This window comes from Heterocephalus glaber, unplaced genomic scaffold (assembly GCF_053883595.1).
Source record: "Heterocephalus glaber isolate CG9 unplaced genomic scaffold, H.glaber_assembly_v1.0 deba00000943, whole genome shotgun sequence".
Taxonomy (NCBI): Eukaryota; Metazoa; Chordata; class Mammalia; order Rodentia; family Bathyergidae; genus Heterocephalus; species Heterocephalus glaber.
Window position 1 is genome coordinate 1,499,960 of NW_028258175.1, and position 23,925 is coordinate 1,523,884.

The 23,925-nt window shown below is 55.1% G+C and overlaps 1 protein-coding gene across 3 annotated transcripts; it reads left to right on the forward strand.

Annotated features, from left to right (window-relative positions):
• The first annotated feature begins 143 nt into the window (after positions 1-143).
• On the forward strand, positions 144-23,925 carry Mvp (major vault protein). Of its 3 annotated transcripts, XM_004856139.4 has the most exons (15): positions 144-350; positions 9,380-9,529; positions 9,701-9,896; positions 13,634-13,757; positions 13,832-13,963; positions 14,753-14,847; positions 15,054-15,290; positions 18,836-19,117; positions 19,399-19,640; positions 19,734-19,931; positions 21,018-21,404; positions 22,144-22,260; positions 22,430-22,556; positions 23,076-23,264; positions 23,557-23,925. In XM_004856139.4, coding segments are annotated over exons 1-15 (2,706 nt in total). In that variant the 5' UTR covers positions 144-348; the 3' UTR covers positions 23,785-23,925. The 3 variants fall into 3 exon arrangements, with proteins under 3 accessions (XP_004856196.1, XP_087065114.1, XP_087065115.1); XM_087208988.1 differs by lacking the exon at positions 144-350 and having other exon boundaries at positions 9,386-9,529; XM_087208989.1 differs by lacking the exons at positions 144-350; positions 9,380-9,529; positions 9,701-9,896 and adding an exon at positions 11,970-12,169.

The window sequence follows — 23,925 nt, forward strand, 5'->3', positions numbered from 1 at the left end:
CTTGAGCAGAGGCAGAATTTTATTGACCCAAATTGGAAAACTAGTCAGATGAGACAGGCAAGTCCACCATCTGTTTCCTGTTTCGTCCCTTGGCCAATCCCAGTATCATCCGGGGGCGTTGCCTGCTGGCTCTAAAACACAAATTCCTGAGCTTGGAATGAGTGATCTTGCCTCAGCTGCAAACTGCCTCCGAGGAGAAAATGAGCGGCAGCTGCCTGGGTCTTTAACTACTTAACCCCGCCCGGCGGCCGCCCCGCCCCGCCCCGCCCCGCGGTGCCGGGAAGAGAGCCCTGGGCGGCCCGGTGAGATTTCTGGCCTGCGCAGCGCTGCTGGTAGCCCGCCTTTTAGATGTGAGTACCTTACACTGCTCCCACACACACACTGGTGGTGGTCTCTGTGCCCTTCAAAATTCTTTTTACCCCTCTTCTGCTTTCTAGGGGTCTTGCTGGGTTTTTTTGGTACCGGGGATCGAACTCTGGACCTTGCGCTTTCGAGGCAGGCGCCGGAACCATTGAGCTAAATCCTCGACTTTTTTTTTTTTTTTTTTTTTTGACACAAGGTCTTGCTATGTAGTTCACCGTGGCCTGGAACTCACTATGTAGTTCAGGCTGGCCTTGAACAAGTAGCGAGATCCTTCTGTCTCAGCCTCCTCCCAAGTGCTTGGATTACAGCCGTTCCTAACCATGTGTAGCTTAGGGCCTTAGTTCTGCTGGGGCCGCTAAGACTTCTCTAAATCAGCGAGGGAGAAAGGAGGGTGGAGACTTCCTGGTTGGAGTTTTCTGGGGTTTGAAGAGAAGGTAGATCAGCTGGAGGACACCCCAGTCCCCAGTCTCAGGCTTCTGACCTCACGGTCTCACAAAAGTAAGATGGTGCAGGGCTACCTCGTCCGAGCGTTGTAACTGCTCGGAGCCTGAGGCAGGAAGATCGCTTGAGCCCTGGAGTCAAAGGCCTGTCTGGGTACCATAGAAAGATCCTTATTTCTTAAAAAAAAGAAAGACAGGTCTGAGGGTGTAGCTCAGAGGTAGCGTGCCTGCTGGTACTCCAGAAGCCCTGGACTTCATCACCAGCTCCGCAAAAATTTTAAAAATCTGGGCCTGGTGGTGCAACCTATAATCCCAACACTGGGAGACTGAGGCAGGAGAATGGCAAGTTTGAGCTCAGCCTGGGCAATTAAGGGAGACCCTGTCTCAAAAATTTAAAAAGTACTGGAATGTAGTTTAGTGTGAAAGTCCTCGGTTCAGTTCCCAGTAGTGGAAAAACTTTAAATGATGGGTGACCTTACAAGGTCCTTTCAGGGCCAGGGATTTAGCTCAGTGGTTTCGTCGCCTGCTGTGCAAGCGCAAGGACCAGAGTTCAATCCCTGGTGCCGGGAAAAAAAAAAAAACGTCCTTTCAGACCCATCTCGGAATTAGGTTGGTCCTTGACTATCTGCTCACAGCTCCGAGAGACCTAGACTGGCCTCTTCCCTGGTCCCCATGGAGGGCCGCTGCTGCCGAGGCTCAGGCTTTCCCACTGCTCTCTCCTGGGCTCTGCCAGCTGCTGGCCCTGCTGGCCACTTGAGACGTTAGCAGTGAGATTGTGAGGTGGCCCGGTGGCCAGAAGGTGCAGTCTGGTGAGCATGGCTCTTCTCCTTGAGGAGGAAAGTGGAAGACGGGAGGCTCAGGAGGGACCCTGGGGTCTCCGCTATCGCGCGCTGGGCGAGGGCATTTGAGGCAGTTGTCCCGTGTCCACTGCTCCCCACCTGGGTGGACCCCTGAGATCTGGGGAGAGGCTGGCTGTCACACGGGTGCCAAGTGACTCTCCGGGGGTCTTGTGCTTGTTTCTGCCTGCCATGGGGACACTGGTGGTGACCATGAATGGACCCCCTGAGGGGTCCTGAGGACTGTAACCAAGTGTCCCGCTTTCCCGGTGCAGTGGTGCCCTCCCAGGCTTCCTGGGGTAGAGAGTGGGCACTGGCACCGACTGCTCGCCTGTGAACTGCCCTCTGAAGCTTCCTGGGCGCACCCAGCCCCACCTGATCCTTAACTCCTTGTGCTAGGGTAGGAATCAAGTTGATGCCTTCCCCTGAGAAGCCACTCTACCTCTGGCTATGAAGCCAGGGTAGACTTCTGTGAACCTTTGAGAACTGTGTAATCTTGAGCACGTTCCTTAACTTACAGGTTTTAGAAAGATAAAATGAGTTCGCTAACAGTGCCTAACACAATGCCTGACTAAGTTCAAGTGCAAGTTTCAGAGTCTTCTGGAAACCTTGACTCAGAATTTGGCCAGAGAAGGGTGAAGCGGCGCAGCCAATGCCAGGCCTGCTTGCGCCACTTGCAGTCCCAGCTGTTTGGGAGACTGAGACGCCACCTAGGTTTCAAGGCCAGCCTGGACAATGTAGCCCATAGCCCATAGCCTTCGCTGAGGAGAAAAAAATCCCTGCCACCTGCTCTGATCGGGCGGGTTTAGGGAGCTTTATCCAGCTCAGGCTCAGAGGCCTGCCCATGTTCAGTGTGCACTGGCAGCCATAGGGAAGTGGGAGGGCAGAGTCTGAGCCGAAGAGCTGCTTTGCTCCCCTGCTCCCTTAGTCACCAAGCTGTTCATACTGCTGAGCGGCCCCAAGGGCTGGCACTCAGGAAAGACTTTCTTAGGAATAAAAATTCCTGAAACTTTGTTGCAAAGAAAAGGGATCCAGGGGCTGGGGATTTAGCGCAGTGGTTTCGCCGCCTGCTGTGCAGGCCCAAGGACCCGAATTTGATCCCCTATACCAAAAAAAAAGGAGGGATCCCCCTTAAAGCAGGAACCAGTTTTGATAAACCAGGAAGGTGCTGAGTACAAATAAGCCCTCTGCTGTTCCTCATTCTTATGACTCATGACTCATTCTCTAAACAGACCACAGTGATGGAACCTTTTAGAGCTTTCAATGGTAATAAACAGCAAGAAGGGGCACATGTAGAATGTTTAACTGAAAATCAGTAAGGCTGGGCATGGTGCATGCCTGTGAACCCAGCAGAATCACCACGAGTTCGAGGCCAGGGAGGCCAGCATAGGCCACATAGTTTAAAACCAGCCTGAACTACATAGTGAGATCGAGCTTATCTAAAAAAAAACAAATCAGTACAGAGAAAACTCCACTGAAGAATCTAGATTCTGTGAGATGGGGGTTTTGTTTTTGTTTTTTTTTTTTGTCCCGGGGATCGAACTTGGGTCCTTATGCTTTCAAGGCAAGGGGCGGAACCACTGAGCTAAATCCCCGGCCTGGATTTTTTTTTTCTTTGTGGTGCTAGGGATTCAACTCAGCTACGTTCTCAGCCAAGAGCCTTTGTTTATATGAAACTTCATGGACCTTTTCTTTTTCTTTTTTTTTTTTGGTACCAGGGATCGAACTCCAGTCTTTGTGCTTTCGAGGCAGGCAGTGGAACCACTGAGCTAAATCCCTGGCCCTAAGATGTTCATGTTCTTTGGGGGGCGGGTAAGCACCGAGCTAAATCCCCGGCCCTCACCTTTTCTTAAACCTACAGTTTAAGAGATCTAGTGGCGATCTAATGCAGGGCTGAGTGAACAACTTCAGTCTCAGGCCTGCCTGGACCAAAGAGCTGGGTTGGGGAGAAAGCTGTTTGGGGCTGGGCCAGGGTAGAGGGCTAAAAAAGAATGAATGAGGGCCGGAGATTTAGCTCAGTGGTTTCCCTGCCTGCTGCGCAAGCGCAAGGACCAGAGTTTGATCCTCTGTTCCAAAAAAAAAAGAATGAATGGGATCCCCCGCCTGGTGTGATGGGTGAGAGGCTGAGGCAGGGTGATCACACGCCAGGCCTCAGCCTAGGCAATTTGGGGACCTATCCAGAGTCTTGCCTCAAGAGGTTGAGGCTGGGTGTGGTGGCGCACACCTGTGATCCTGGCTTTCAGGAGGCTGAGGCAGGAGGGCCAGACTACATAGTGAGACCCTGACTCAAAAAACAAAAAAAAAAGGTGGTGGATGTAGCTCAGTGGGAAAGTCCTGGGTGAGGCCTGGGGTCCTGCTGCTCCTGGCTGACCGTGGGGAGTGTGGTCACTCCAGTGTGTCTGTTTCAGAGTCACTCTGTCAGCCGCTCACAGGAAAACTGAAGATTTCACAACTGGTTAATTTACTGAAGTTTGGCTGAAATCATGTTTCACTTTTGAGTTAGGAAACTTGGGCCAGGGGCCCCTCTTTTGCTTCTGTAGTGCTGGGGATGGAAGCCGGGACTCTTGAGGCAAGAGCTACCACCGGGCTACCACATCCCGGAGCCTTTGGATGAGGGTGAACCGTCCCCCGTCCATCTGTCCCTGCGTCCACTACGTCTCCTGCAGGATGACTATGTGATGGCTGAAGGTTGGCTGTGGTTCTGGTTTTGTTTTGTTTTTTTGAGACAGGGTCTCATAAGTGGTTCTTGCAGAAATCTGACATTTGAGGCGCTTGCAACCAGGCAGGGCTGGGCATGTGCCTGGGAGCCCACTGGGGTGGATCTCAGGCAGGGACTGAAGGGAGGTGGGTGAGTGAGTGGGTTGGGGAGCTGGGACCAGACCTGAGAGTGGGGCACCCCTTTACCCTCGCCTTCTCAGGCCCCGAAACGAGATGCTGGAACTGTGCACGTCCTGAGACTTCTGTGGGGCAGGACCAGCTCTGAGTGACCTGGCAGGCCTTGGGAGCCAGCGTGGGGTGGGGAGGGTCGTTTGGGAGCCAAGCCGGGGTCCTGGCACCCAGGCCAGGCAGGAGCAGGGCTCGACCCATGTGGAGGACGACTCGCTGAGTCCCTGAGCAGGCCGGCTGGCGCAGCAGATGGTGGAGAGGCCTAAGCCGCGGGAGCAGGGCTGGCCAGGAAGGAGCCAATGGAGCCCTTCCTGAGCCTCCTTACAGCCCCGCCGTGGCCTCTAGAGTTCCTGTCCCTGTGGGGCCTTGGAGCTCGGCCGGCACCTCTGCCCACAGCCCCATCTGGCTTCCTGGCCGGGCGTCCGTCTGCAGAGAACACCGCAGAGCAGCTGCTGGGAAATGCTCCACCTGGCCCGGGAGCCCTGCTTTACTGTTCCTCTGGCCTCACGCTGGCGTCATAGAGACTTGTCACCTTCCTGACAGTGACCAGAGAAGCAGGAGGTTGAGTGGGGGCTGTGGTGCTGCCCCTGGGGAGAGCCGGGCCTCGGACCCCACCCATGTCCTGAGCACAGTACAACCACTCACAAACAGCCTGGGCCTCTTCTGAACACTTTGCTTTTAAAATTATTTTACGCAAGCGCAAGGACCCGAGTTCGATCCCCAGTACCAAAAAAAAAATTTTTATTTTAATTTAATTTTATTTTGTGGTACTAGGTATTGAACCCAGGGCCTTCACAGTGAGCTATGTCCCCAGCCCTTTTTTTTTTTTTTTGCTTTGGGACAGGGTCTGGCTAAGCCACTGAGTTCCCATGCTGGGCTTGTACATGGGATCATACTGCCTCAGCCTCCTAGAGTGAGCGCCACCTGCCAGGCTGATCCATCCCATTTTGTAGCCAAAGAAACAGGGAGGTCTGGGGACTTGTCCAGGGTCACCACCCTCTAATAAGGGTTGGGGTTCTGTCCAGGCAGTTCCAGCCTGTGGAGTCCTGGATGTAGCCTTTCTGGAACAGGGAGAGGGAGAGAGAAGCCGGGGTAACAGGGGTAAGAGGGGAAGAGACCAGGGCCAGGAAGTCAGAGCGAGAACTCTAAAGAGAAAAGCCGCCTTCCTACACATGCGGGAAATAATTTTAGGCAGAAATGAGTCACAGAAAAGTATGAAGGTCACACACCATACGAAATTAAGAGATAAAAGAATATGGGACAGAATAACATCCCTCTGATGCAAAAAGTATACCAGGAAGACATCAGAGCTGCAGCCACTTTCAAAAGGAAACAAAATAGGAAGGAAGCATACAGGGCATGGAGGGTGAAGCAGGGTTGCAGGCCTGGGTGGGCTGACCACGTCCCTCCCATCGCATCTCAACCGCTGAGCACTCTGCCACCCAACAAGGCATCTGCCAGGCCCACTTGGCTGTGTAGAAGTTTGAGCATTTTCTTCAGTGCTGGGGATCGAACCAGGGCCTCACACCTGTGCTAAGCACCTTCTCTGCCACTGAGCTACACCCCCAGCACCCCAAATTAATGCTAAAAGTTTATATTATCACTGGTGATGCACACCTGTCATCTGGACTAGCTGGGGAGGCTAAGGCAAAAGGTCACAATATCAAGCTCCTCCGGAGCTACATGGCAAGACCCTGTCTGAAAAATATAAGCACATAAGTAGTAAAACAGTAATAATAAATTTTCTCAGAAGCACTGGCCACATTTCAAGTGTTTAGTAGCCACATGTGGATAATCCAGAAATAGAGCACATTTAAAATATTCCCAGGGCTGGGAGTGTAGCTCAGGGGTGCAATGCCTACCTGGCAAGCTCCAGGCTCCGAGTGCAGTGCGATTCTTGGTACCAAAAAAATAAAATATTCCCATCATCGTGGGAAATTCTGTTGGGACAAGGCTGTTAGATTTAAACAGGAAGATGCAGGCTGTGGTCCAGGTGCTCGGTAATAGGGCAGGAGGGGATTGTGGAGGGCAGAAAAGCTTGTGTCTCATCTTACTGTGGGAGAAATGTAACTCCCAGCCTGCTGGACGTCAGATGTGCTGAGTTCATGGTCCCACAACACTGAGGAATGAAGCTGGGAACCAAAGGATGAAGTTAGGAGAGTTTTACTGGAAATAAGGAGAGAACAATTGCTCCTGGATGTCCAGGAGGGGTCCCTAAGGGGTGGGGCCAAGGCCCTGTGTAGGGGTCATTTTTACCAGAAAGTCAGTGTGGCTACAACACAGGTCACACTACAGCCTATAGGGTTACAAGTACAGCACTTAGCTAATATTGGTCCAGTAGGGAAGCAGGTCACGTAGCAAGGGTACTTGGAGAGAACAGAGGCATTTTGGGAAGGCCTGTGTCCCACATCCCACCTTCTGGTCACTGGCAACTGATGCCTATCTGGGCTCCCTGGGCCTGGCGCAGGCACTGTTCATGCCTTGGAGGCTCCCAGGCAGGGCTGCCGCCTCATCCCCTGGAGGCCTGGTCTTCCTCAGGTGCCTCCAGCCGCGATTCTGTTCTTTATTTTGTGCTGACTCCCTTGAGGGCTCAGTCCCCTTTCGTACATTGATTTTTATCTGACTTAACTGCCTGTAATAATAAAAAGGGGCAGCTGCTATTTGGCTCTTGTCAATTTTGCCACATGAGAATATGGACCCAGTGTTGTGTTGTTGGTCTCATAATTCTTCTAGAGTGGCAGGAATTGGGAGCTTGTGAAAACTCATCATTTCCTTCTGGAGTCAAGGGCCTTTGCGCTGAGCTACATCCCCATCCCTTTTTGTTTTTTATTTTGTGATATTCTCACTAAGTCGCTAAACTACCTAGACTGAGTTTGAACTTGTGATCGTCCTACCTCAGCCTCCCAGAGTGCAGGGATTACAGATGTGCACCACCACTCCTGATTGAAAATTCATAATTTCTAAAAATCAAAACAAAACCCCACAAAATAGCTGGGTGTGGGGGCACATGCCTGTAATCCCAACACTTGGAGGCTGAGGCAGGGGGATTGCCAAGAGTTCAAGGCCAGCCTGAACTACATAGGGAGACCCTGTCTCAAAAAAAGAAAAACAATGCCTTGAAGGCTCAGGGTGTAGTCCTAGTACTGTATGTGTGATCCCTGACTGGGTTGTACTGGGGATGGAACTTGGGACCTTGTGCTTGCGAGGCCCAGCACTGAAAGGTGAGAGAGCAAGAAGAGGAAAGTCTGCCCCTGATCTCTCAGGACCCGGCTCTGGGCTGCCCAGGAGCCTTGATTGCCTTTGTCTGACTCAAGGACCAGTTCAAAGTCCATGGGGTGCCGGTGCCTGTAAGGGGCTGAGCAGTAGATGGGTGTGTGACATTCCTCAACAGGGCGCACACACCATTAAACCACCCAGGATTCGGACTGAGTAGGGTATGGAAATGATTTACCCCCTTTCCTTCCCCTTCCCCTCACCCTGCCCAGAACTGGGAACCAAAGTATCTGAGGGCAATCAGTCCTCCGACTGCCTAGAAAGGTGAGGGCCAGAGGAAAAAAGACAACAGACTGGCGTAATTTCAAAGTGCATGGGGAGAGGTCAGTGCCTCAGAGCGGTCTAAGACAAGACCCTGGAGCTGGCCACCATTTATTGGGTGCACAGAAAATTTTTTTTTTTGGTCTCAGTGATGAATTAACTATTGTATACCTAAAAGGCAGGTGTGGTGTCACTGAGCTGAATCCTGGCCCATACACAGTAGTTGGAGGGAGCATTAAGTGACGTAGGGGGTGCCTGTAGGTGATCCTGTCTGTCGATGCGGATCTTGTGCTGATGAAGATCTTAGGTCTGGGCTGGGGGTTTAGCTCAGTAGTTCCACTGCCTGCCTCACAAGCACAAGGTGCTGAGTTCGATTCCTGGTACCAAAAAAAAAAATTCTTCAGTCACCAGGCTCTTATGTTGAGGCAGACTGTAAGGACAGCAGCTGAAGAGCTGGGCTGATTAAGAGCTCCTCCCTCCCCAGGTGAGGCCTTTCTCTTCGGAGTCACTACTGGGTTCTCAAGGAGCCAGGACGCCTTCGCCTTTGGCTGGTGTCACTTTGCTGGAGGCCACATGTTTCCCCTGCCATAGCCAGCTCTCTTGCAAGGCGACATCAGGCCTTAGACAGCTAGTCTTGCTTTAATTATGAAATGATTCTTCCCCAGAATCTATGTGGAAATGCTCCCGACACCAAAGGTGATCACAAACGAGAGAGAGAACTGGGTAGGAAAGTACTGTAGAGCGGTGCCTGGGTTCACAAACTTAATTTGTTTCACGATGTGGGGGAAGACGGCCTCGTCTGTGTTTGTGTGGAGAAAAGGGCCACAGGCTTGTTTGCCACCTGATGTGAGTTTGTGAACAAGAGGGAAATTTTGTCAGACGCTTCTTTGAGAACTGAATTGTTTGCAAATAGAAGCATTGGTGAGCCAAGGGGTTACTCTAGAATGACTCGCCGCTGGCCTGACCCGCCTGCTGCATGGGAGCAGCAGTTCCTAGGGGATCCCTGCCCTGGTCACCCGTGGATTGCTTAAAGCACGGGAGGTGGGAGAGAGCTTGGGCTCAGCCCGAGTCCAGCCAGCCCTCAGGATCTCCGAAGGTAAAGCCATCAGCCTTGAGAGGTGCCAGAGAGCCACTGCTTCCCGCTCCAGACCAACCTCCTCCAGAGCAGCAGGAGGGCGGGAAGGGGACTGAAGGGGAGGACAGCGACCAGGTCTCCCTCCCACACGGCTGTCACCGGGGTGGGACAGGGTGGGAGGGGCCTGCAGGGGGCCTAGCTCTCCATGGCCCTGGGTCATTTCGCACCCTCTGCTCTGCACTCAGGCTTGCCCGACAGTTAGGAGTCACCATGGCAACCGAGGAGTCCATCATCCGCATCCCCCCGTACCATTACATTCATGTGCTGGACCAGAACAGCAACGTGTCCCACGTGGAGGTCGGGCCCAAGACCTACATCCGGCAGGACAACGAGAGGTGGGCTGGGTCTCATCCCCCTCGCTCTGGCTGGCCATGGCGTCCTCCCTGTTCCCTGGGGGAGCGGCCCTGGCCAGTGACGGTGACGGGAGGTCTCTCTTGCATTTGCCGCCTCCCGTGGGTCCCCGGGGGTCGGGGCTTCTGGGTCTCTTACTGATTCTCACCCCACAGGGTACTGTTTGCTCCGGTGCCCATGGTGATGGTCCCTCCACGCCACTACTGCACAGTGGCCAACCCCGTGTGCCGGGATGCCCAGGGCACCGTGCTGCTTGACACCACAGGGCAAGTGCGGCTCCGCCACGCCGACCAGGAGATCCGACTAGCCCAGGACCCCTTCCCCCTGTACCCAGGGGAGGTGCTGGAGAAGGTACCCATCTTGCTCCCTGACCTGCTCCACCTGTCCTGAGGGAAACACACTGGGGCCTGGAGAGGCTGGGAGGGCAGGACCACTGGGCGGGGCGGCTCCTCGCCCTACTCAGCCTCCCAGCCACCCCTTCCCCTCCTGGGTACTCTAGAGCTGCCAGCCCAGCTCACCACCTGGTCCCTGGGCTCCGGCCCCAGCTGGCCCGCCCTGCATGGCTGTGCCGAGGTTGACCCTCTGATCACTGTCGGTGCCAGGCAGGGACAGCAGTGAGACAGGACACCACCACAGGCCTGCACTTCTGGCCAGGGCCTGGACCACCTCCTTCCTCGATGGTTCTACCTCGATCTTCTTGCCTTTTTATTTATTTATTTATTTTTTGTACTGGGGATGGAACTTGGGACCTTGTGCTTGCGAGGCCGGCAGCGGAACCACTGAGCTAAATCCCCGGCCCTCTTGCCATTTTGTACCTTTTAACTCTAAGTTCCTTTACTAACCAGTTCCCCTCTCCCTCCTCGTGTTTCTTTTGCAGTACTAGGGATTGGACCCAGAGAGCCTTCACACCTCACTACATCACTGGCCCTTTTTATTTTTTCATTTTTGAACAAAGTCTCCCTAAATTACTAAATTGCCAGGCTGGGCTCAAACTTGGAATCTTCCTGTCTGGGCCTCCCACAGTGGTAGAATTGTAGGCATGCGCCACCACACCAGCCTAATCAGTGCTTCTTGACCTTGAACACATATAGGGAGGCTCTAAGAGCTGTTAGAGCCATTCTCGGCTACTACATGCAGTGGGATGAGGGAGAGTATGTGCATGGGAGGAGAGAATGACAGATTACAGCTTTACAACATTAACCCTTAAGGAATCTGAGTGGAGTATGTAGTGATTCTTTACTATTCTTACAATTTTTCTGCAAGTCTGAAACCGTGAAAATGAAAAGTTTTTCAAAATCTATATTCAGTGCCAAGTGTGGTAGTGCAGGCCTATAATCCCAGCACTCGGGAGGCTGAGGCAGGAGGATCACCATGAGTTCGAGGGCAGCCTGGGCTACATAGGGAGACCCCGTCTCAAAACAAATCTATATTCAGACCCTGGAATCCCTGGGTGGGAAGCAGTACTTGTGCTATCAAGGTTCCCACGGGTTGAGAAACAAAATTCTCTTCTTCATCCTCACCTTGCTCTGACCGCTAATACCCCAGAAGCCCCAGCCCTGGAGTTCGTCCTGTTGTCACAGTGCTGTAGCCGTAGCACGCACTGGGCGTCTGGGCGCACGCGGCCCCGCCCCTTCCTGGCCAGGCGCAGCGCGCTTGCGCGGTTCCCACTGCCACTTTCCGGCCCGCCCTAACCGGCGCCTCCCTCCACCCTCTCCTCACGGCCCTCGGCTTTCCGTCACCCCCGCTCCTACCCCGGCTTCTCTCCCCCATCTTCTTTCCCACTCATCTGGCCCTTACTATTTCAACACTTTCTTTTTCAGTCTAACCACAGAGCTTTGTCCTGGCACCTCACTGCCCTCTCAGCCTCCCCAGCTGTGATAGCGGATAACCTGATAACCTGATAACCAGCCTCAGGCTAACACTTCTCACAAGCACTCTGCGGCTCTTGGCCTGCAGCGAAGCCCTGACTCTCGACCAGATTGCTTCCCACCTGCCTTTGCCGTTCTCACACCTGGAGTTTCCTGTGGAACAGTTGCGGCTGCATGGCGTGGGCGTGGGCAGATCCCACGCCAGCATCCGTGCTGCTCGCGTGTTAGAGTTTATTCCTGTCCAAACTCTGTCCATCAGTTTCTTCCTTTCCGGCCAGTTTTCCTTTTTGTTGTCTGCTTCCAAATAATTCACGTTTTCATGGCTCTTCCTATTTTCTACACCGTTGCTCTTTGTTTTTTGAGACAGCGTCTAGCTATGTACTTAAGGCTGGCCTTGAACTCACTGTGTAGCCCAGGCTGCTTGGAACTCAGTGATCCTCCTGCCTCGGCCTCCTGAGTGCTGGGATCACAGGTGTGCGCCACCGAGCCCAGGTACTCCCTTACTCTTAACCTGGTCACCTACAGAATTGAAGCTATCTGAGCCAGGTATGATGGTCCACACCTGCAGTCCCAGCACTCAGGAGGCAGAGGCAGGAGGATCACCTTGAGTTTGAGGCCAGACTGGGCTACCTAATGAGTTCAAGACCAGCCTGAACTGAACGACATAGTGAGACCCTGTGAGGCCGGAAGTTTATGGTAACTTTTTTTTTTCTTTTCTGGTATGGGGTATCCAACTCAGGACCTTGCGTTTCCCAGGTAGGTGAAGCGCCACTGAGCTAAATCCACCCCCCCCCATTAAAACCCTAGTGCTGAAAACAAAATTATAAATTTTACTCTGCAGATATTTTTTTCCATCTTTCTAGGTGTCCCCCTCTTCTCCTGTCACCTGTCCCTCAGGTTCTGTCCTGGGCCTCATCATGGCTTTGCCTCCTCCGTGTAAACAGAACCTGTCCACTCCGTCCTCAGCTGTGGGTCCCCCAACCCTGCAGGACCCCTTTCCCAGACGCCCTTCCTTTAAGGGCCTGCAAACCTTTCCATGCCCCCACCTCTCTTCTCCCTTACTCTTTTTTTTTAAGTCTCCAGTGTCTTTATTCAAAATATGAAACATAAAATCAAAAATTATAAACATAACAAAAGACAGGATCTCCTCCCTCATTCTGTCTCACTTGGTGATATTCTGGGTATCGATGCTCCTTAGCTGGAACCTGCAGTGGCATGGGGGACAAACGAGGGAGACAGGGCCACAGCCAGTCAGAGAGGAAGCTGTTTCCACGGTGCAGGCTAGGGGGTGGTAGCGAGGACCAGGCTCCCCAGTGGGCTGGCCCGGTGGTGCGGGGAGCTTGGCCGCCCTGGGCTGCCCTTCCCAGAGCACAAGCCTGTGCTCTTGCAGCCTTTCCCATTGCGCCCCGGCTCCAGGGCCTTCCCTGCTCTCTCAGCACCCGCCATGCCACTCGCCCTGACGGGTCCATGGGCTCCTTGGAGAGAAGGCCTGCATCCGCCTTGTCCCTGGGGGCGCTAAGGTGCACATCTCCTGCTCCTCACCCGCTGTGTGGCCTTGATCACGACCCCTCACCTCTGAGCCTTCAAGACCATGTGAAATCGTGTTTTTAGAGACATTCCTACAAACTGTTAAAAAAGTTTGTCTACTTTTCACTATCCCCTCCTCCTGGCGGAGGGAGATGTGAGGACCAGAGCACAGTGGGTATCTTATGATTGTGAGGCGACCCTGAAGACAAACCATGAGCTTGAACTCGTGCAGAGAGAGGTTTATACCTAGCCAGGAGGTAGTCACCACCCACCTTCCCAGGTATTTCCCTACATCTGGAAGCCTCGCCCGTGTCCCTCCCAGTAGATCATGAGCTCAAGGAACCCCTCAGCACCCTGCACAGGAAGGGGTGTTCTTGGCTTGTCCGTGGTGGCACCTCCCACATGGTCAACCCCGTCCCTTAGCTCTTGCAACAACCAAGCCTTCCTTACATGAGGATCTGTAAAGACTGGTGCCAGAGCTGAGACAAGTCCACCCGAAGGAAGTCAGTAAGATTCTGCCTCCACAAATAATTTAGAAGGCTGGGAGCATAGTTCCGTGGTAGACCAGTTATCTAGCATGCTGAGGCCCTGGGTTCAATTCCCAGCTTCAAAGAAAAGGCATTTTTCTGTGTCATGGGCTTTGACCTCTAGGTGCTGGATCAGGTGTGACTCCCCCACTCTGTTCCCTGCTAGGCCATCACCCCGCTGCAGGTGGTTCTGCCCAACACTGCCCTGCACCTGAAGGCACTGCTGGACTTCGTGGATAGGAATGGAGACAAGGTGGTGGCAGGAGACGAATGGCTATTTGAGGGGCCTGGTGAGTCCTCTGCGTCCGTGGCTGGGCTGGGGCACCCTGCCTCCCACTGTCACCCACACCTCCTTCCTCCCCAGGCACCTACATCCCCCGCAAGGAGGTGGAAGTTGTGGAGATCATTCAGGCCACGGTCATCAAGCCCAACCAGGCCCTGCGGCTGCGGGCCCGCAAGGAGTGCTGGGACCGGGACGGCAAGGAGAGGGTGACAGGTGGGGTCTCCAGGGGCATGGACGGAGCACAGGGAGGTGGGGAGAGCCCCTCACAGCCACAGCCACGGGTGCCTCCCAGAGGATGTCACAGCCCCGAGAGCTCCCATGGCTGCTGCCCTGCATCCCACTGATCGCACCGGCATGGCCTCTCCTGCCCGCCCATCTGTGTGTTCAGAGCCATGGCTGAGTCTTCTCTGGTCCTAGTCCAGGGCAAATGTTCAAATACAATGAGCAAATGCAGCATCCACTCCACCAGATGTGGCTCTCAGTCCTTTACCAGTTGTAACTGGGTTAGCTGATGACCTCAAGGTGCGACTGTTCCCATTTTCCATGAAACAAGACTGAGGCACGAGCATCAGGTTACTTCCCTGGGCCGTGTGGCCAGCAGGATGAGGCTGGGACTTGCTCCAGAAAAACAGCAACATTCACAGCTTGCGCGTTCTCTCTCGCTGTCTTTCTTTTTGGCCATACCCTAAAGTACATCCTTACCCTGTGTGATTTTTTTTGAGACAGGGTCTCACTAAGTGGCTAAAAGTTGCCCAGAACTTGGAATGTTTCTGCCTCAGCCTCCCAGAGTGCTGGATTATAGGCCTGTGCCACCATGCCCGGCTTGAACTCTGGTTTTGGGTTCGGTTTTGCAACAGTCTCTATGTAGTCCAGGCTGGCCTTGAGCTCACAGTGATCCTCCTGCCTCAGCCTCTCAGTCTGAGACCCAGCAGTGCACTGTTCTCTCCAGTGGGAGGGGTGGCTGGGGACCTGGTGGCCTGACCTTCCTCTCATCCTGGCCAGGAGAGGAGTGGCTGGTCCGCTCGGTGGGTGCGTATCTCCCAGGGGTGTTCGAGGAGGTTCTGGACTTGGTGGATGCTGTGACCCTTACAGAAAAGGTTTGTGCCCCAAGACCTGGGTTAAGGGCCCGGGCTGGGAAAGCTCCAAGTGGAGAGTGGTGGGAGGGGGCGTGAGAGGAAAGGAGAAGTGATATTCTAGGGTCCCCTGAGGAGAGTCCTGGCTTGGTAGATGCTGCCGCTCGGGGCCGGGCCGTTGTGGGAGGAAGTTGGAGGAGGCTCACTCACGGCCGCTTCTCCTTCTGCAGACGGCCCTGCACCTCCAGGCGCTCCAGAACTTCCAGGACTTGCAGGGAGTGGCCCGGCGTACTGGGGAGGAGTGGCTGGTGACTGTGCGGGACACCGCGGCACATGTGCCGGACGTCCACGAGGAGGTGCTGGGGGTCGTGCCCATCACAACCCTGGGCCCCCGACACTACTGTGTAGTTCTCGACCCAGTGGGGCCAGATGGCAAGAACCAGCTGGGACAGAAACGCGTCATCAAGGTGCGCCCGCCATCGTGCAGGGGTCTTCCTTAGCTCTCCTTTCCCTCCCTCAGCGCCAGACACTCCCGTGCCTTTGCACACATGCATCTGTAGGACAGAGCGCTGTCCGGTTGATTCCCCGGCAGCTGCCACCCACCTGACCCTCTGTCCTGTCCTCGGGACTTTCGGCCTCCTGGCTGCCCACACCTGCAGACTCTGGACCTCACCCGTCTCCACCTGGGCTCCGGAATCTGTCAGACTGTAAAGTCTCAGGGTTACGCCTCCCACTCCCTCCCCTACCCCACCCTTTTTCCCCAATACTGAGGATTGAACCCAGGGCCTTTGCAATGAGCTACTACCCCAGCCCCTTTTTACTTGAGACAGGGTCTCACTAAGCTGCTAAATTTCCCAGGCTAGGTGGAACTTTTGATCCTCCTGACTCAGCCTCCCAGACTGCTGGGACTATAGGCATGTGCCATCACGGCTGGCTCGCTCTAGGTGTATGAACAGAGGTCAGCAGGCTTCTCAGTAAAGGCTGGGTAGTGGAAAGTAATTAAGGCTTTGTGAGCGCACCATTTCTGTTGAAACTATTCAGCTCAGCTGTTGTGTCAGGAATGCAGCATAGACGATAAGTACGCAGATGAGTGTGTAAAATAATTTTATTTGGAAAAATAAGAGCCAGAAAAAGTAAAAAATGACCCAAATGTTCACTAGTTGATGAATGGATAAAAAATGAATGGCGTATCCACACAATGGATATCATTCATCTATAAAAAGAAATGGAGGGGGCTGGGGATTTAGCTCAGTGGTTCTGGCGCCTGCCTCGCAAGAGCAAGGTCCCAAGTTTGATCCCTGGTACCAAAAAAAAAAGAAAAAAAGAAAAGAAATGGAGGGCTAGGGATTTAGCTCAGTGGCACCGCGACTGCCTTGAAAGCACAAGATCCTGAGTTTAATCCCTGGTACCAAAAAAAAAAAGAGTACTTGCAAGCACTACAACTCAGAGTTGAAAACTTGCTAAACAAAAGAACCAAGACAGAAAAGACCACATATTATATGATTATGTTTCTGTGTAAGGTTCGGAATGGGCAAACCCAGAGAGCAGAAGTAGACCCGTGGTTGGTGAGGTAACAGGTAGGTAGGTGGGTTTGGTAGTAACTGCTACTAGGTACAGGTTTTCTTTTCAGGGAGATAAGAATCCTCTACACTTACATAGCTGTGGTAGTTGGACAACTGAATATACTAAATTGTACACTGTACAATTGTATACATTGTACAACTGAATGGGTAGTTTTGTATGTGAATTATACTCATGTCTCCTATCTGTAAAATAACGGCCAGCCTCCCTATCTGTGGGTTCCACGTCTACACATTCAACCGACTGGGGATCCAAGTATTTGGAAAAACAGTTGTCTGTACTGAAAGGTACAGACTTTTCCTCTTGTTGTTCCTCCCTCAATACAATATAACAACTACTGGCACAGCATTTACATTGTATTAGGTATTATCAGTAATCCAGAAATGATTTAAGCTATGTGTGAGAGGCCGGGAATGGTGGTGCACACCTGTGATCCCAACTGCTGCGAAGCTCAGGCAGGAGGACTGCAAGATGAAGGCCAGCCTGGGCAACTTAGTGAGATCCCATTTCACAATAAAATTAAGTTCTGAGCCAGGTGTGGTGACACACGCCTGTAATCGAAGCACTCCAAGAGGCTGAGCCAAGAGAATTAGGTTGACCCCACTGGTAACTTACCAATTTAGCAAGACCCTGTCTCAAAGAATCACTGGGGATGTAGCTCAGCATAAAGGCACTAGGTTCAATCCCCAGTACTTCAAAAAAAAAAGTTCTCATGGTGTAGCTCAGTGGTAAAATGCTTGCTTAGCATGTACCAGGGAGGACACTGGGCTCAGTCCCCAGTCCAGGTGTGTGTGTGTGTGTGTGTGTGTTTTCTTTTTTCTTGCTTCTTGAGACAGGGTCTCACTATGTAGTCCAGGGTAGCCTTGGCCTTGAACTCACTACATAGCCCAGGCTGACCTCAAACTCGTGGCAGTTGTCCTGCCTCAGCCTCCCGAGTGCTAGGATTACAGGCGTGCGCCCACCACGCCTGGTTTACTGTACCATTTTAGGTAAGGGACTTGAGCATCCATGGATTTTGGGTTCCACATGTGGGGCAGTGTCCTGGAACCAATCACCGACAGAGGGAAAATGTCTATATTTTGGAAACATTGGTGGCAGGTAGATTTGGCCCAAAGAGCAGACTTTCCCAACCCTCAAACTATACCACCAACCTCCAAAAAAGAAAAGGAAGAAATTATACCACTCCAGAAAAGAAGCATGGGAAAAATGAGAAGCAAAGGGTTAATTTTTTTAAATGTGTATTTTAAAGTTTTTAATTCCAGTCAGGGTAGAGGCCCATAATCCCAGGACTGGGGAGACTGGGGCAGGAAGGTCCCAAGTTCCAGCCTGGCCAGAGCAACTTCGCACACGTCTCTGTCCAGAGTGAAACATGAAAAGGGCCAAGGATGTAACTCAGTGGCAGAATACACCTGGGTTCCGTCCTCGCCACTGAAGAACAAATAGACATACTCACTGTCCATATTTGTGGGGCACAGTGGTGTGTGTGTGTGTGGTACTAGGGGTGGAATGTAGGAGCTGTGCACTGAGCTACATCCTCAGGTCTTTTTTATTTTTGAGACGGGGTCTTGCTACATTGCCCAGGCTGGGCTGGAAACTGCTTATCCTCCTTCCTCAGCCTCCCAGAATGGGCCCATAGAGGTGTGCCGCACAGTGTGGTAATGAGTGTGGCGGTAAGCTAGGGTAAGGAGCAGACGGTTCACCCTAAGTGGTAGTGGTCTCATTGTGAATAGATTCGTTCTTTGTTTTTGTACTAGGGACTGAACCCAGGGCCTTTCACATGCTAGGGACGTGCTCTACCACTGGACCACATCTCCAGCCCTTTTAAAATTTTATTTTGAGACAGGACCTCCCTAGATTGCCCAGGTTAACCTCTAACTTGCCACGCTGTGGCCTCCATCTCCTAACCAGCTGGGACTGTAGACATGAGCCTCCATACCTGGCTGTAGGTTCATTCAGTGAGTGTCTGGGTCTTTACAGTTTACATAGTCCTTTTCTTTTGGTAACATGGATTGAACTCCGGTCCTTGCACTTGCAAGGTAGGCAGGTGGTGGGACCACTGAGCTAAATCCCCAGCCCCACAGAGTCTTTAAAAGACACGTTTGAGAGTTGAGAGTGGTGGCCCACGCCTGTACTCCCAACACTCTGGGAAGCTGAGGCAGGGGGATCTCAAATTGGGGCCAGCTTGGGCAAGTTGGACAACTTAGCAAGACCCTGCCTCAAAATTAAAAGGACCGGGCATGCAGCTCAGTGTGAAGGGCCTGGGTTCAATCCCCAGTCCCACAAAAGGGGAGAGAGGGGGACGCGTTTGATCAGTGAGCTTCCAGCAGCATTATGTGAGTTTTCGTGTGGAGGGCGTTGGGCCGTGGCCAGGCTTACCTGCCGCGGGGCCTGGGGGGCAGCTGCCCCAACGCTCCCCTTGGCTCCCCGCCAGGGGGAGAAGTCTTTTTTCCTGCAGCCCGGAGAGCGGCTGGAGCGAGGCATCCAGGACGTGTACGTGCTGTCCGAGCAGCAGGGGCTGCTGCTGAAGGCGCTGCAGGCGCTGGAGGACGGCGAGGAGGCCAAGGAGGGCCCTCATCAGGCGGGGGACCGCTGGCTCATCCGGGGCCCCCTGGAGTACGTGCCGTCCGCCAAGGTGGAGGTGGTGGAAGAGCGGCAGGCCATCCCTCTGGACGAGAACGAGGGCATCTACGTGCAGGACGTCAAGACCGGCAAGGTGACGGGGTCGGAGGGGCGGCCTCGGCGCTTGTTGCCGTCTTCAGTGTCCAGTTTCGAATTTCAGACACTTAGAGGATGAGCCAGGTTTCAGGGTGGGGTCGCCCGAGCGGCAGGGCAGGGAGAGCCCTTGCGAGCCAGGCCTGCAAGCCCCGCACGCCAGGAAGAAGATTCTAGAATTAATACTGCTCGGACCACGTGCGTGCGTTCTTGACCGAGGGGCGGTTTCCCGCCTGCCCGTGAGGCGGCCGCTTGCCTGGCTGAGCCATTGCCTGCCCGCAGGTGCGCGCCGTGGTCGGAAGCACCTACATGCTGACACAGGACGAGGTCCTGTGGGAGAAGGAGCTGCCCCCCGGCGTGGAGGAGCTGCTGAGCTCGGCGCAGGACCCCCTGGCCGACAGGGGCCTGAAGGACGCCGCCAAGCCCCACCCGCCCGGCGCCCGGAACAAGACGCGTGTGGTCAGCTACCGCGTGCCGCACAACGCGGCGGTGCAGGTGTACGACTACCGGGCCAAGCACGCCCGGTGAGCGGCGGGGCGGGGCGGGGCGGGGCGGGGCGGGGGGGGGCCGGCGGGCCCGGGGCGGGGGGGCGCCAGTCTGAACTGTCCTCCCTGCAGCGTCATCTTCGGGCCCGAGCTGGTGTCCCTGGGCCCCGAGGAGCAGTTCACTGTGTTGTCCCTCTCGGCGGGGCGGCCCAAACGTCCCCATGCCCGCCGCGCGCTCTGCCTGCTGCTGGGGCCAGACTTCTTCACCGACGTCATCACGATCGAAACGGCGGACCACGCCAGGCTGCAGCTGCAGCTCGCCTACAACTGGTGAAGGCGCGCGGGGGGGGGGGGGGGCTGGATGGGCTCCTGCGAGCACAGGGCCTAGGATAGGCCAGGAGGAGGTGCGCCCGGTGAGGGCAGAGCCTGGGGTGCGAGCCCTGGCTGAGGGAACCGCGGCGGTAGGACTGGGGCCCCTGGGGGTCCATGCTCAGCACTGAAAAAGGAAAAGGCTAGGAGTTTATGAAATCGAAGGAAGACGCTGGCTCCCTCCTGGCACTAGGACTTCAGGGACCCAGTGGCAGGACACTGCCCCAGCCAAACTCCCAGCTTGTGTCCAGCCAAATCCATCTCTGAAATATTGTTGAAAGATCAGTGGTTCATGTGCAGTGTGGTGGTGCATGCCTGTAGTCCCAGCTTTTCAGGAAGCTGAGGCAGGAGGATTGCAGGTTTGAGTCTACCTCCAAGCAATTTAGTGAGACCCTGTTTCAAAACCTAAAAGAAAAAAAAAAGGACATTCGTGGCACATATTTGTATTCCCGGCATTCTGGGAGACTGAAGCAGGAGGATCTCAAGTTCAATTTAGAGACTTAGGGGATATAGCTTAGTGAACCCAGAAGGCCCTGGGTTCAATCTCCAGTACCAGGAAAAAAAGAAAAAGGAAAGGAAAAGAAGAGAATGGGGCGGGGGGGGGGGGAGCAGGGAAGAAAGAGAGAAAAAGAGAGAGAGAAATGTCCACCAACTCCTGAGTGTGGTCTGCCCCTCCGGGCCAAGAGTCACCAGTGGCTGAAGAGGGGCCAGGGGCTGGCATATTTGGCGACCCAGTGGTGTCGTACTTGACAGCACAGACCCTAGGGCCAGATTGCCTGGCTTCGGCTTTTGCTTCCATATATTGGGGGACCTTGGGGCAGTCATTTAGCCTTCTGGACCCGTTTCCTGTGCTGTGGAATGGGAGGAATGTTTGTCCCTGCCTCCAGGTGTGGCTTTGAGGGAAGTGGGAACGTGTGAGGGTGGGCATGAACTGGTGCCAGCTGTGAGCTGCTGTCCAGGCACGGAGAGTAGTGTCAGGTCTTCCTCAGAGAGAGCTGTTCTTTCACGGAGTCATGTGGCCGCCCTGCTCTGGGCCTCTGCTCACAGGCACTTCGAGCTGAGTGACCCAAACGACCCTCAGGAGGCGGCCAAGCTCTTCTCGGTGCCTGACTTCGTGGGTGACGCCTGCAAAGCCATCGCGTCCCGGGTGCGGGGGGCTGTGGCTTCTGTCTCCTTTGACGACTTCCACAAGAACTCAGCCCGCGTCATCCGCACGGCCGTCTTTGGCTTTGAGACCTCCGAAACCAAGGGCCCCGGTGGTGTGGCCCTGCCCAGGCCCAGGGACCAGGCCTTCTTCCCCCAAAATGGGCTGGTGGTAAGCAGCGTGGACGTGCAGTCGGTGGAGCCTGTGGACCAGCGGACCCGGGATGCCCTGCAGCGAAGCGTCCAGCTGGCCATTGAGATCACCACCAACTCCCAGGAGGCGGCAGCCAAGTGAGTGCTGCTGGGCCACTCCCCCACTGCGGGAACCCAAGCTGAAGGGCTGGCCCTGTGATGGCGAACCTTTTAGAGCCTGCAGTGGTAGCAAGCAGCCCTCTGGCACGCGTGCCATAGGTTCGCCGCCGCTGGTCCAGGGAAGATGCGGGCACATTTGGACAGCATGGCAGGCAGATGGTCAGCTGCTGCCGTCCTTGCCCCAGGGAGCTGCTTTCTGCCCAGCAGACAGTGTGGCCTTAGACTGACTCTGATGCCGCCCTGGTCCCACTACTTCCCCACTTGCTTGTGGGAAGCCCTGAGGTCTTCTGTGGCCTTCCAGGCTCTCTGGGGTTCAGCCCAGCTCCCCGCACCCCACTTTGCACCCTGCTTCCCTAGGGAACTGCCACACCCTTCTCAGATGCACAAGGTCCCACCTTTAGCCTTTCACACCAGCCGCTCTGCTGCCCAGAAAGCGCTGTCCCTGGGCCCTTCCAAGGCAGGCTCCTCCTTGGAGAACCCTGCTTGTTCTTTCCTCTTAACTGGGTCACCACCTGCACAGAGCTCGTGGCTGTGTGAGCTTGTTCTTGCTTGTGATCACTGGAGGGCCTTGGGTAGAAGTAGAGCCTCAGCTCAGCTGCCCACTCAGGCCTGGGGCCGCCCGGGACTGCAGCGGGCCTGAGTCACGCTGAGCCCACTGTGTGCGAGAACCTCCCCTGGCTCAGGCCCACACAGCCTTCTCCCTGTCCCTGCTCTCCAGGCACGAGGCTCAGAGACTGGAGCAAGAGGCCCGGGGACGGCTGGACAGGCAGAAGATCCTAGACCAGTCGGAAGCTGAGAAGGCTCGCAAGCAGCTCTTGGAGCTCGAGGCCATGAGGTATGTGGAGAGCTAGAGAGGAAGCGTGGGAGGGAGGGCTCAAGGAGCTCCTGGAGCCCAGGGCTGTGGGAGCTGCGGGCGGCAGGCGAGCGCTCACATGCTGGGAAGCAGAGGCGGCCCGAGTGGGCCGGTCTTTCTCCTGGGTCTCACCTGGCTCTGCCTCCCCCAGCATGGCTGTGGAGAGCACTGGGACCGCCAAGGCCGAGGCTGAGTCGCGGGCAGAGGCTGCAAGGATTGAGGGAGAAGGCTCCGTGCTGCAGGCCAAGCTGAAGGCTCAGGCGCTGGCCATTGAGATGGTGAGTGGCCACGCTCTGGGGGGGCTGAGGCCTGGGCCAGGTTACTGCAGTCCCCAAAGGCAGGGAGGGTCTGCGTGCCCTCACAGCAGTCCCCAACAGGCACTGAGTCTGAGCCAGTCCTGTCCTCTGCAGCAGTACGTTCACCTTCCTGAGAGCCAGGTGTCCTCGCAGCCTTCTACAGAGGGTGCTCCAGCACTGGCCACCTGTGTGCCACCTTGTGCCTGTGGTTTATGTGCACTGCCTTATTTCATGCATGAGATCCTCCTGAGGCCTGGGGTGCAGCTTGGAGGTACAGAGCTTGCCCAGCGTCCATGAGGCCCTGGCTTCCATATCGGCACCACAAAAGGGCAAGGCAAAAAGCCTTCCCACTGAGCTGGGTTTTGTCCCCTAGTGCTGAGGGCCTGGGCTCGGGTGAAGGAGTCCGAGCCCAGCAGCTGAATGGTGGTGGACCCGAGATGCCAGGCTGCAGGCAGTTCCCAGGGCCATGGACTCTAAGGCGGCCGGCCTTCTCCCCTCTAGGAGGCTGAGCTCCAGCGGGTACAGAAAGTCCGAGAGCAGGAACTGATCTTTGCCCGGGCTCAGCTGGAACTGGAAGTGAGCAAAGCCCAGCAACTGGCAGAGGTGGAGGTGAAAAAGTTCAAGCAGATGACGGAGGCCCTCGGCCCCAGCACCATCAGGGACCTGGCTGTGGCCGGGCCAGAGATGCAGGTGAGGCTGGGGAGCAGCAGAGAGATGCGGCGTCTGGGACGGCAGAGGGCAGGGTGCGTGGATGGTCCCTGTGTCCCCGTCAGTGAGCAGGCCGTGTCAGGGTCGGGCACTGCCCTAGACGTCAAGGAGCCGGCGGATGGGGGGGATCTTGGTCTGCTGCACAGGCTCTGCAGCAGGTCAAGCAGGGCAGCAGATGACAGGGAAGGGCTCCCCAGGCCGGTCGGCTCCAGGAGGTGACGCTGGAGGCAGCCAGAGCTTGAGAGAAGTGACTGGTGTCTCCCACGCCCTCCAGGTGAAACTGCTGCAGTCCCTGGGCCTGAAGTCCACCCTGATCACCGATGGCTCCACTCCCATCAACCTCTTCAACACTGCCTACGGGCTGCTGGGGCTCGGGGCCGACGGTCAGCCCGCAGCCAGAAAGGCAGCCGGGGGTGCCCTGCCGGAGGGTTTGTCCCTGCAGCCTCCTTCCCCTCAAGGCCCTGGAGGCAACTACGTGGCGCCTTCGCTGGGGCCGCGCTGAGCTGACCAGAAAACCAGGATTTCTGAGCATTAAACCCTTTTCTCTGTAGGGGTGTGAGGTGATAGAGCAGTTGCCTGCTGTGCTCCAGGCCCTAGGTTCAATCCCCAGCACCACAAAATAAAAAGATTGTCTCTAGAAAAA

Bases quoted from the DNA above. Each gene is read 5' to 3' on its own strand.
- Mvp (XM_004856139.4), top strand. The intron at 13,964-14,752 runs GTGGGGTCTCCA...CATCCTGGCCAG, and splicing joins CGGCAAGGAGAGGGTGACAG to GAGAGGAGTGGCTGGTCCGC. The intron at 23,265-23,556 runs GTGAGGCTGGGG...CACGCCCTCCAG, and splicing joins TGGCCGGGCCAGAGATGCAG to GTGAAACTGCTGCAGTCCCT.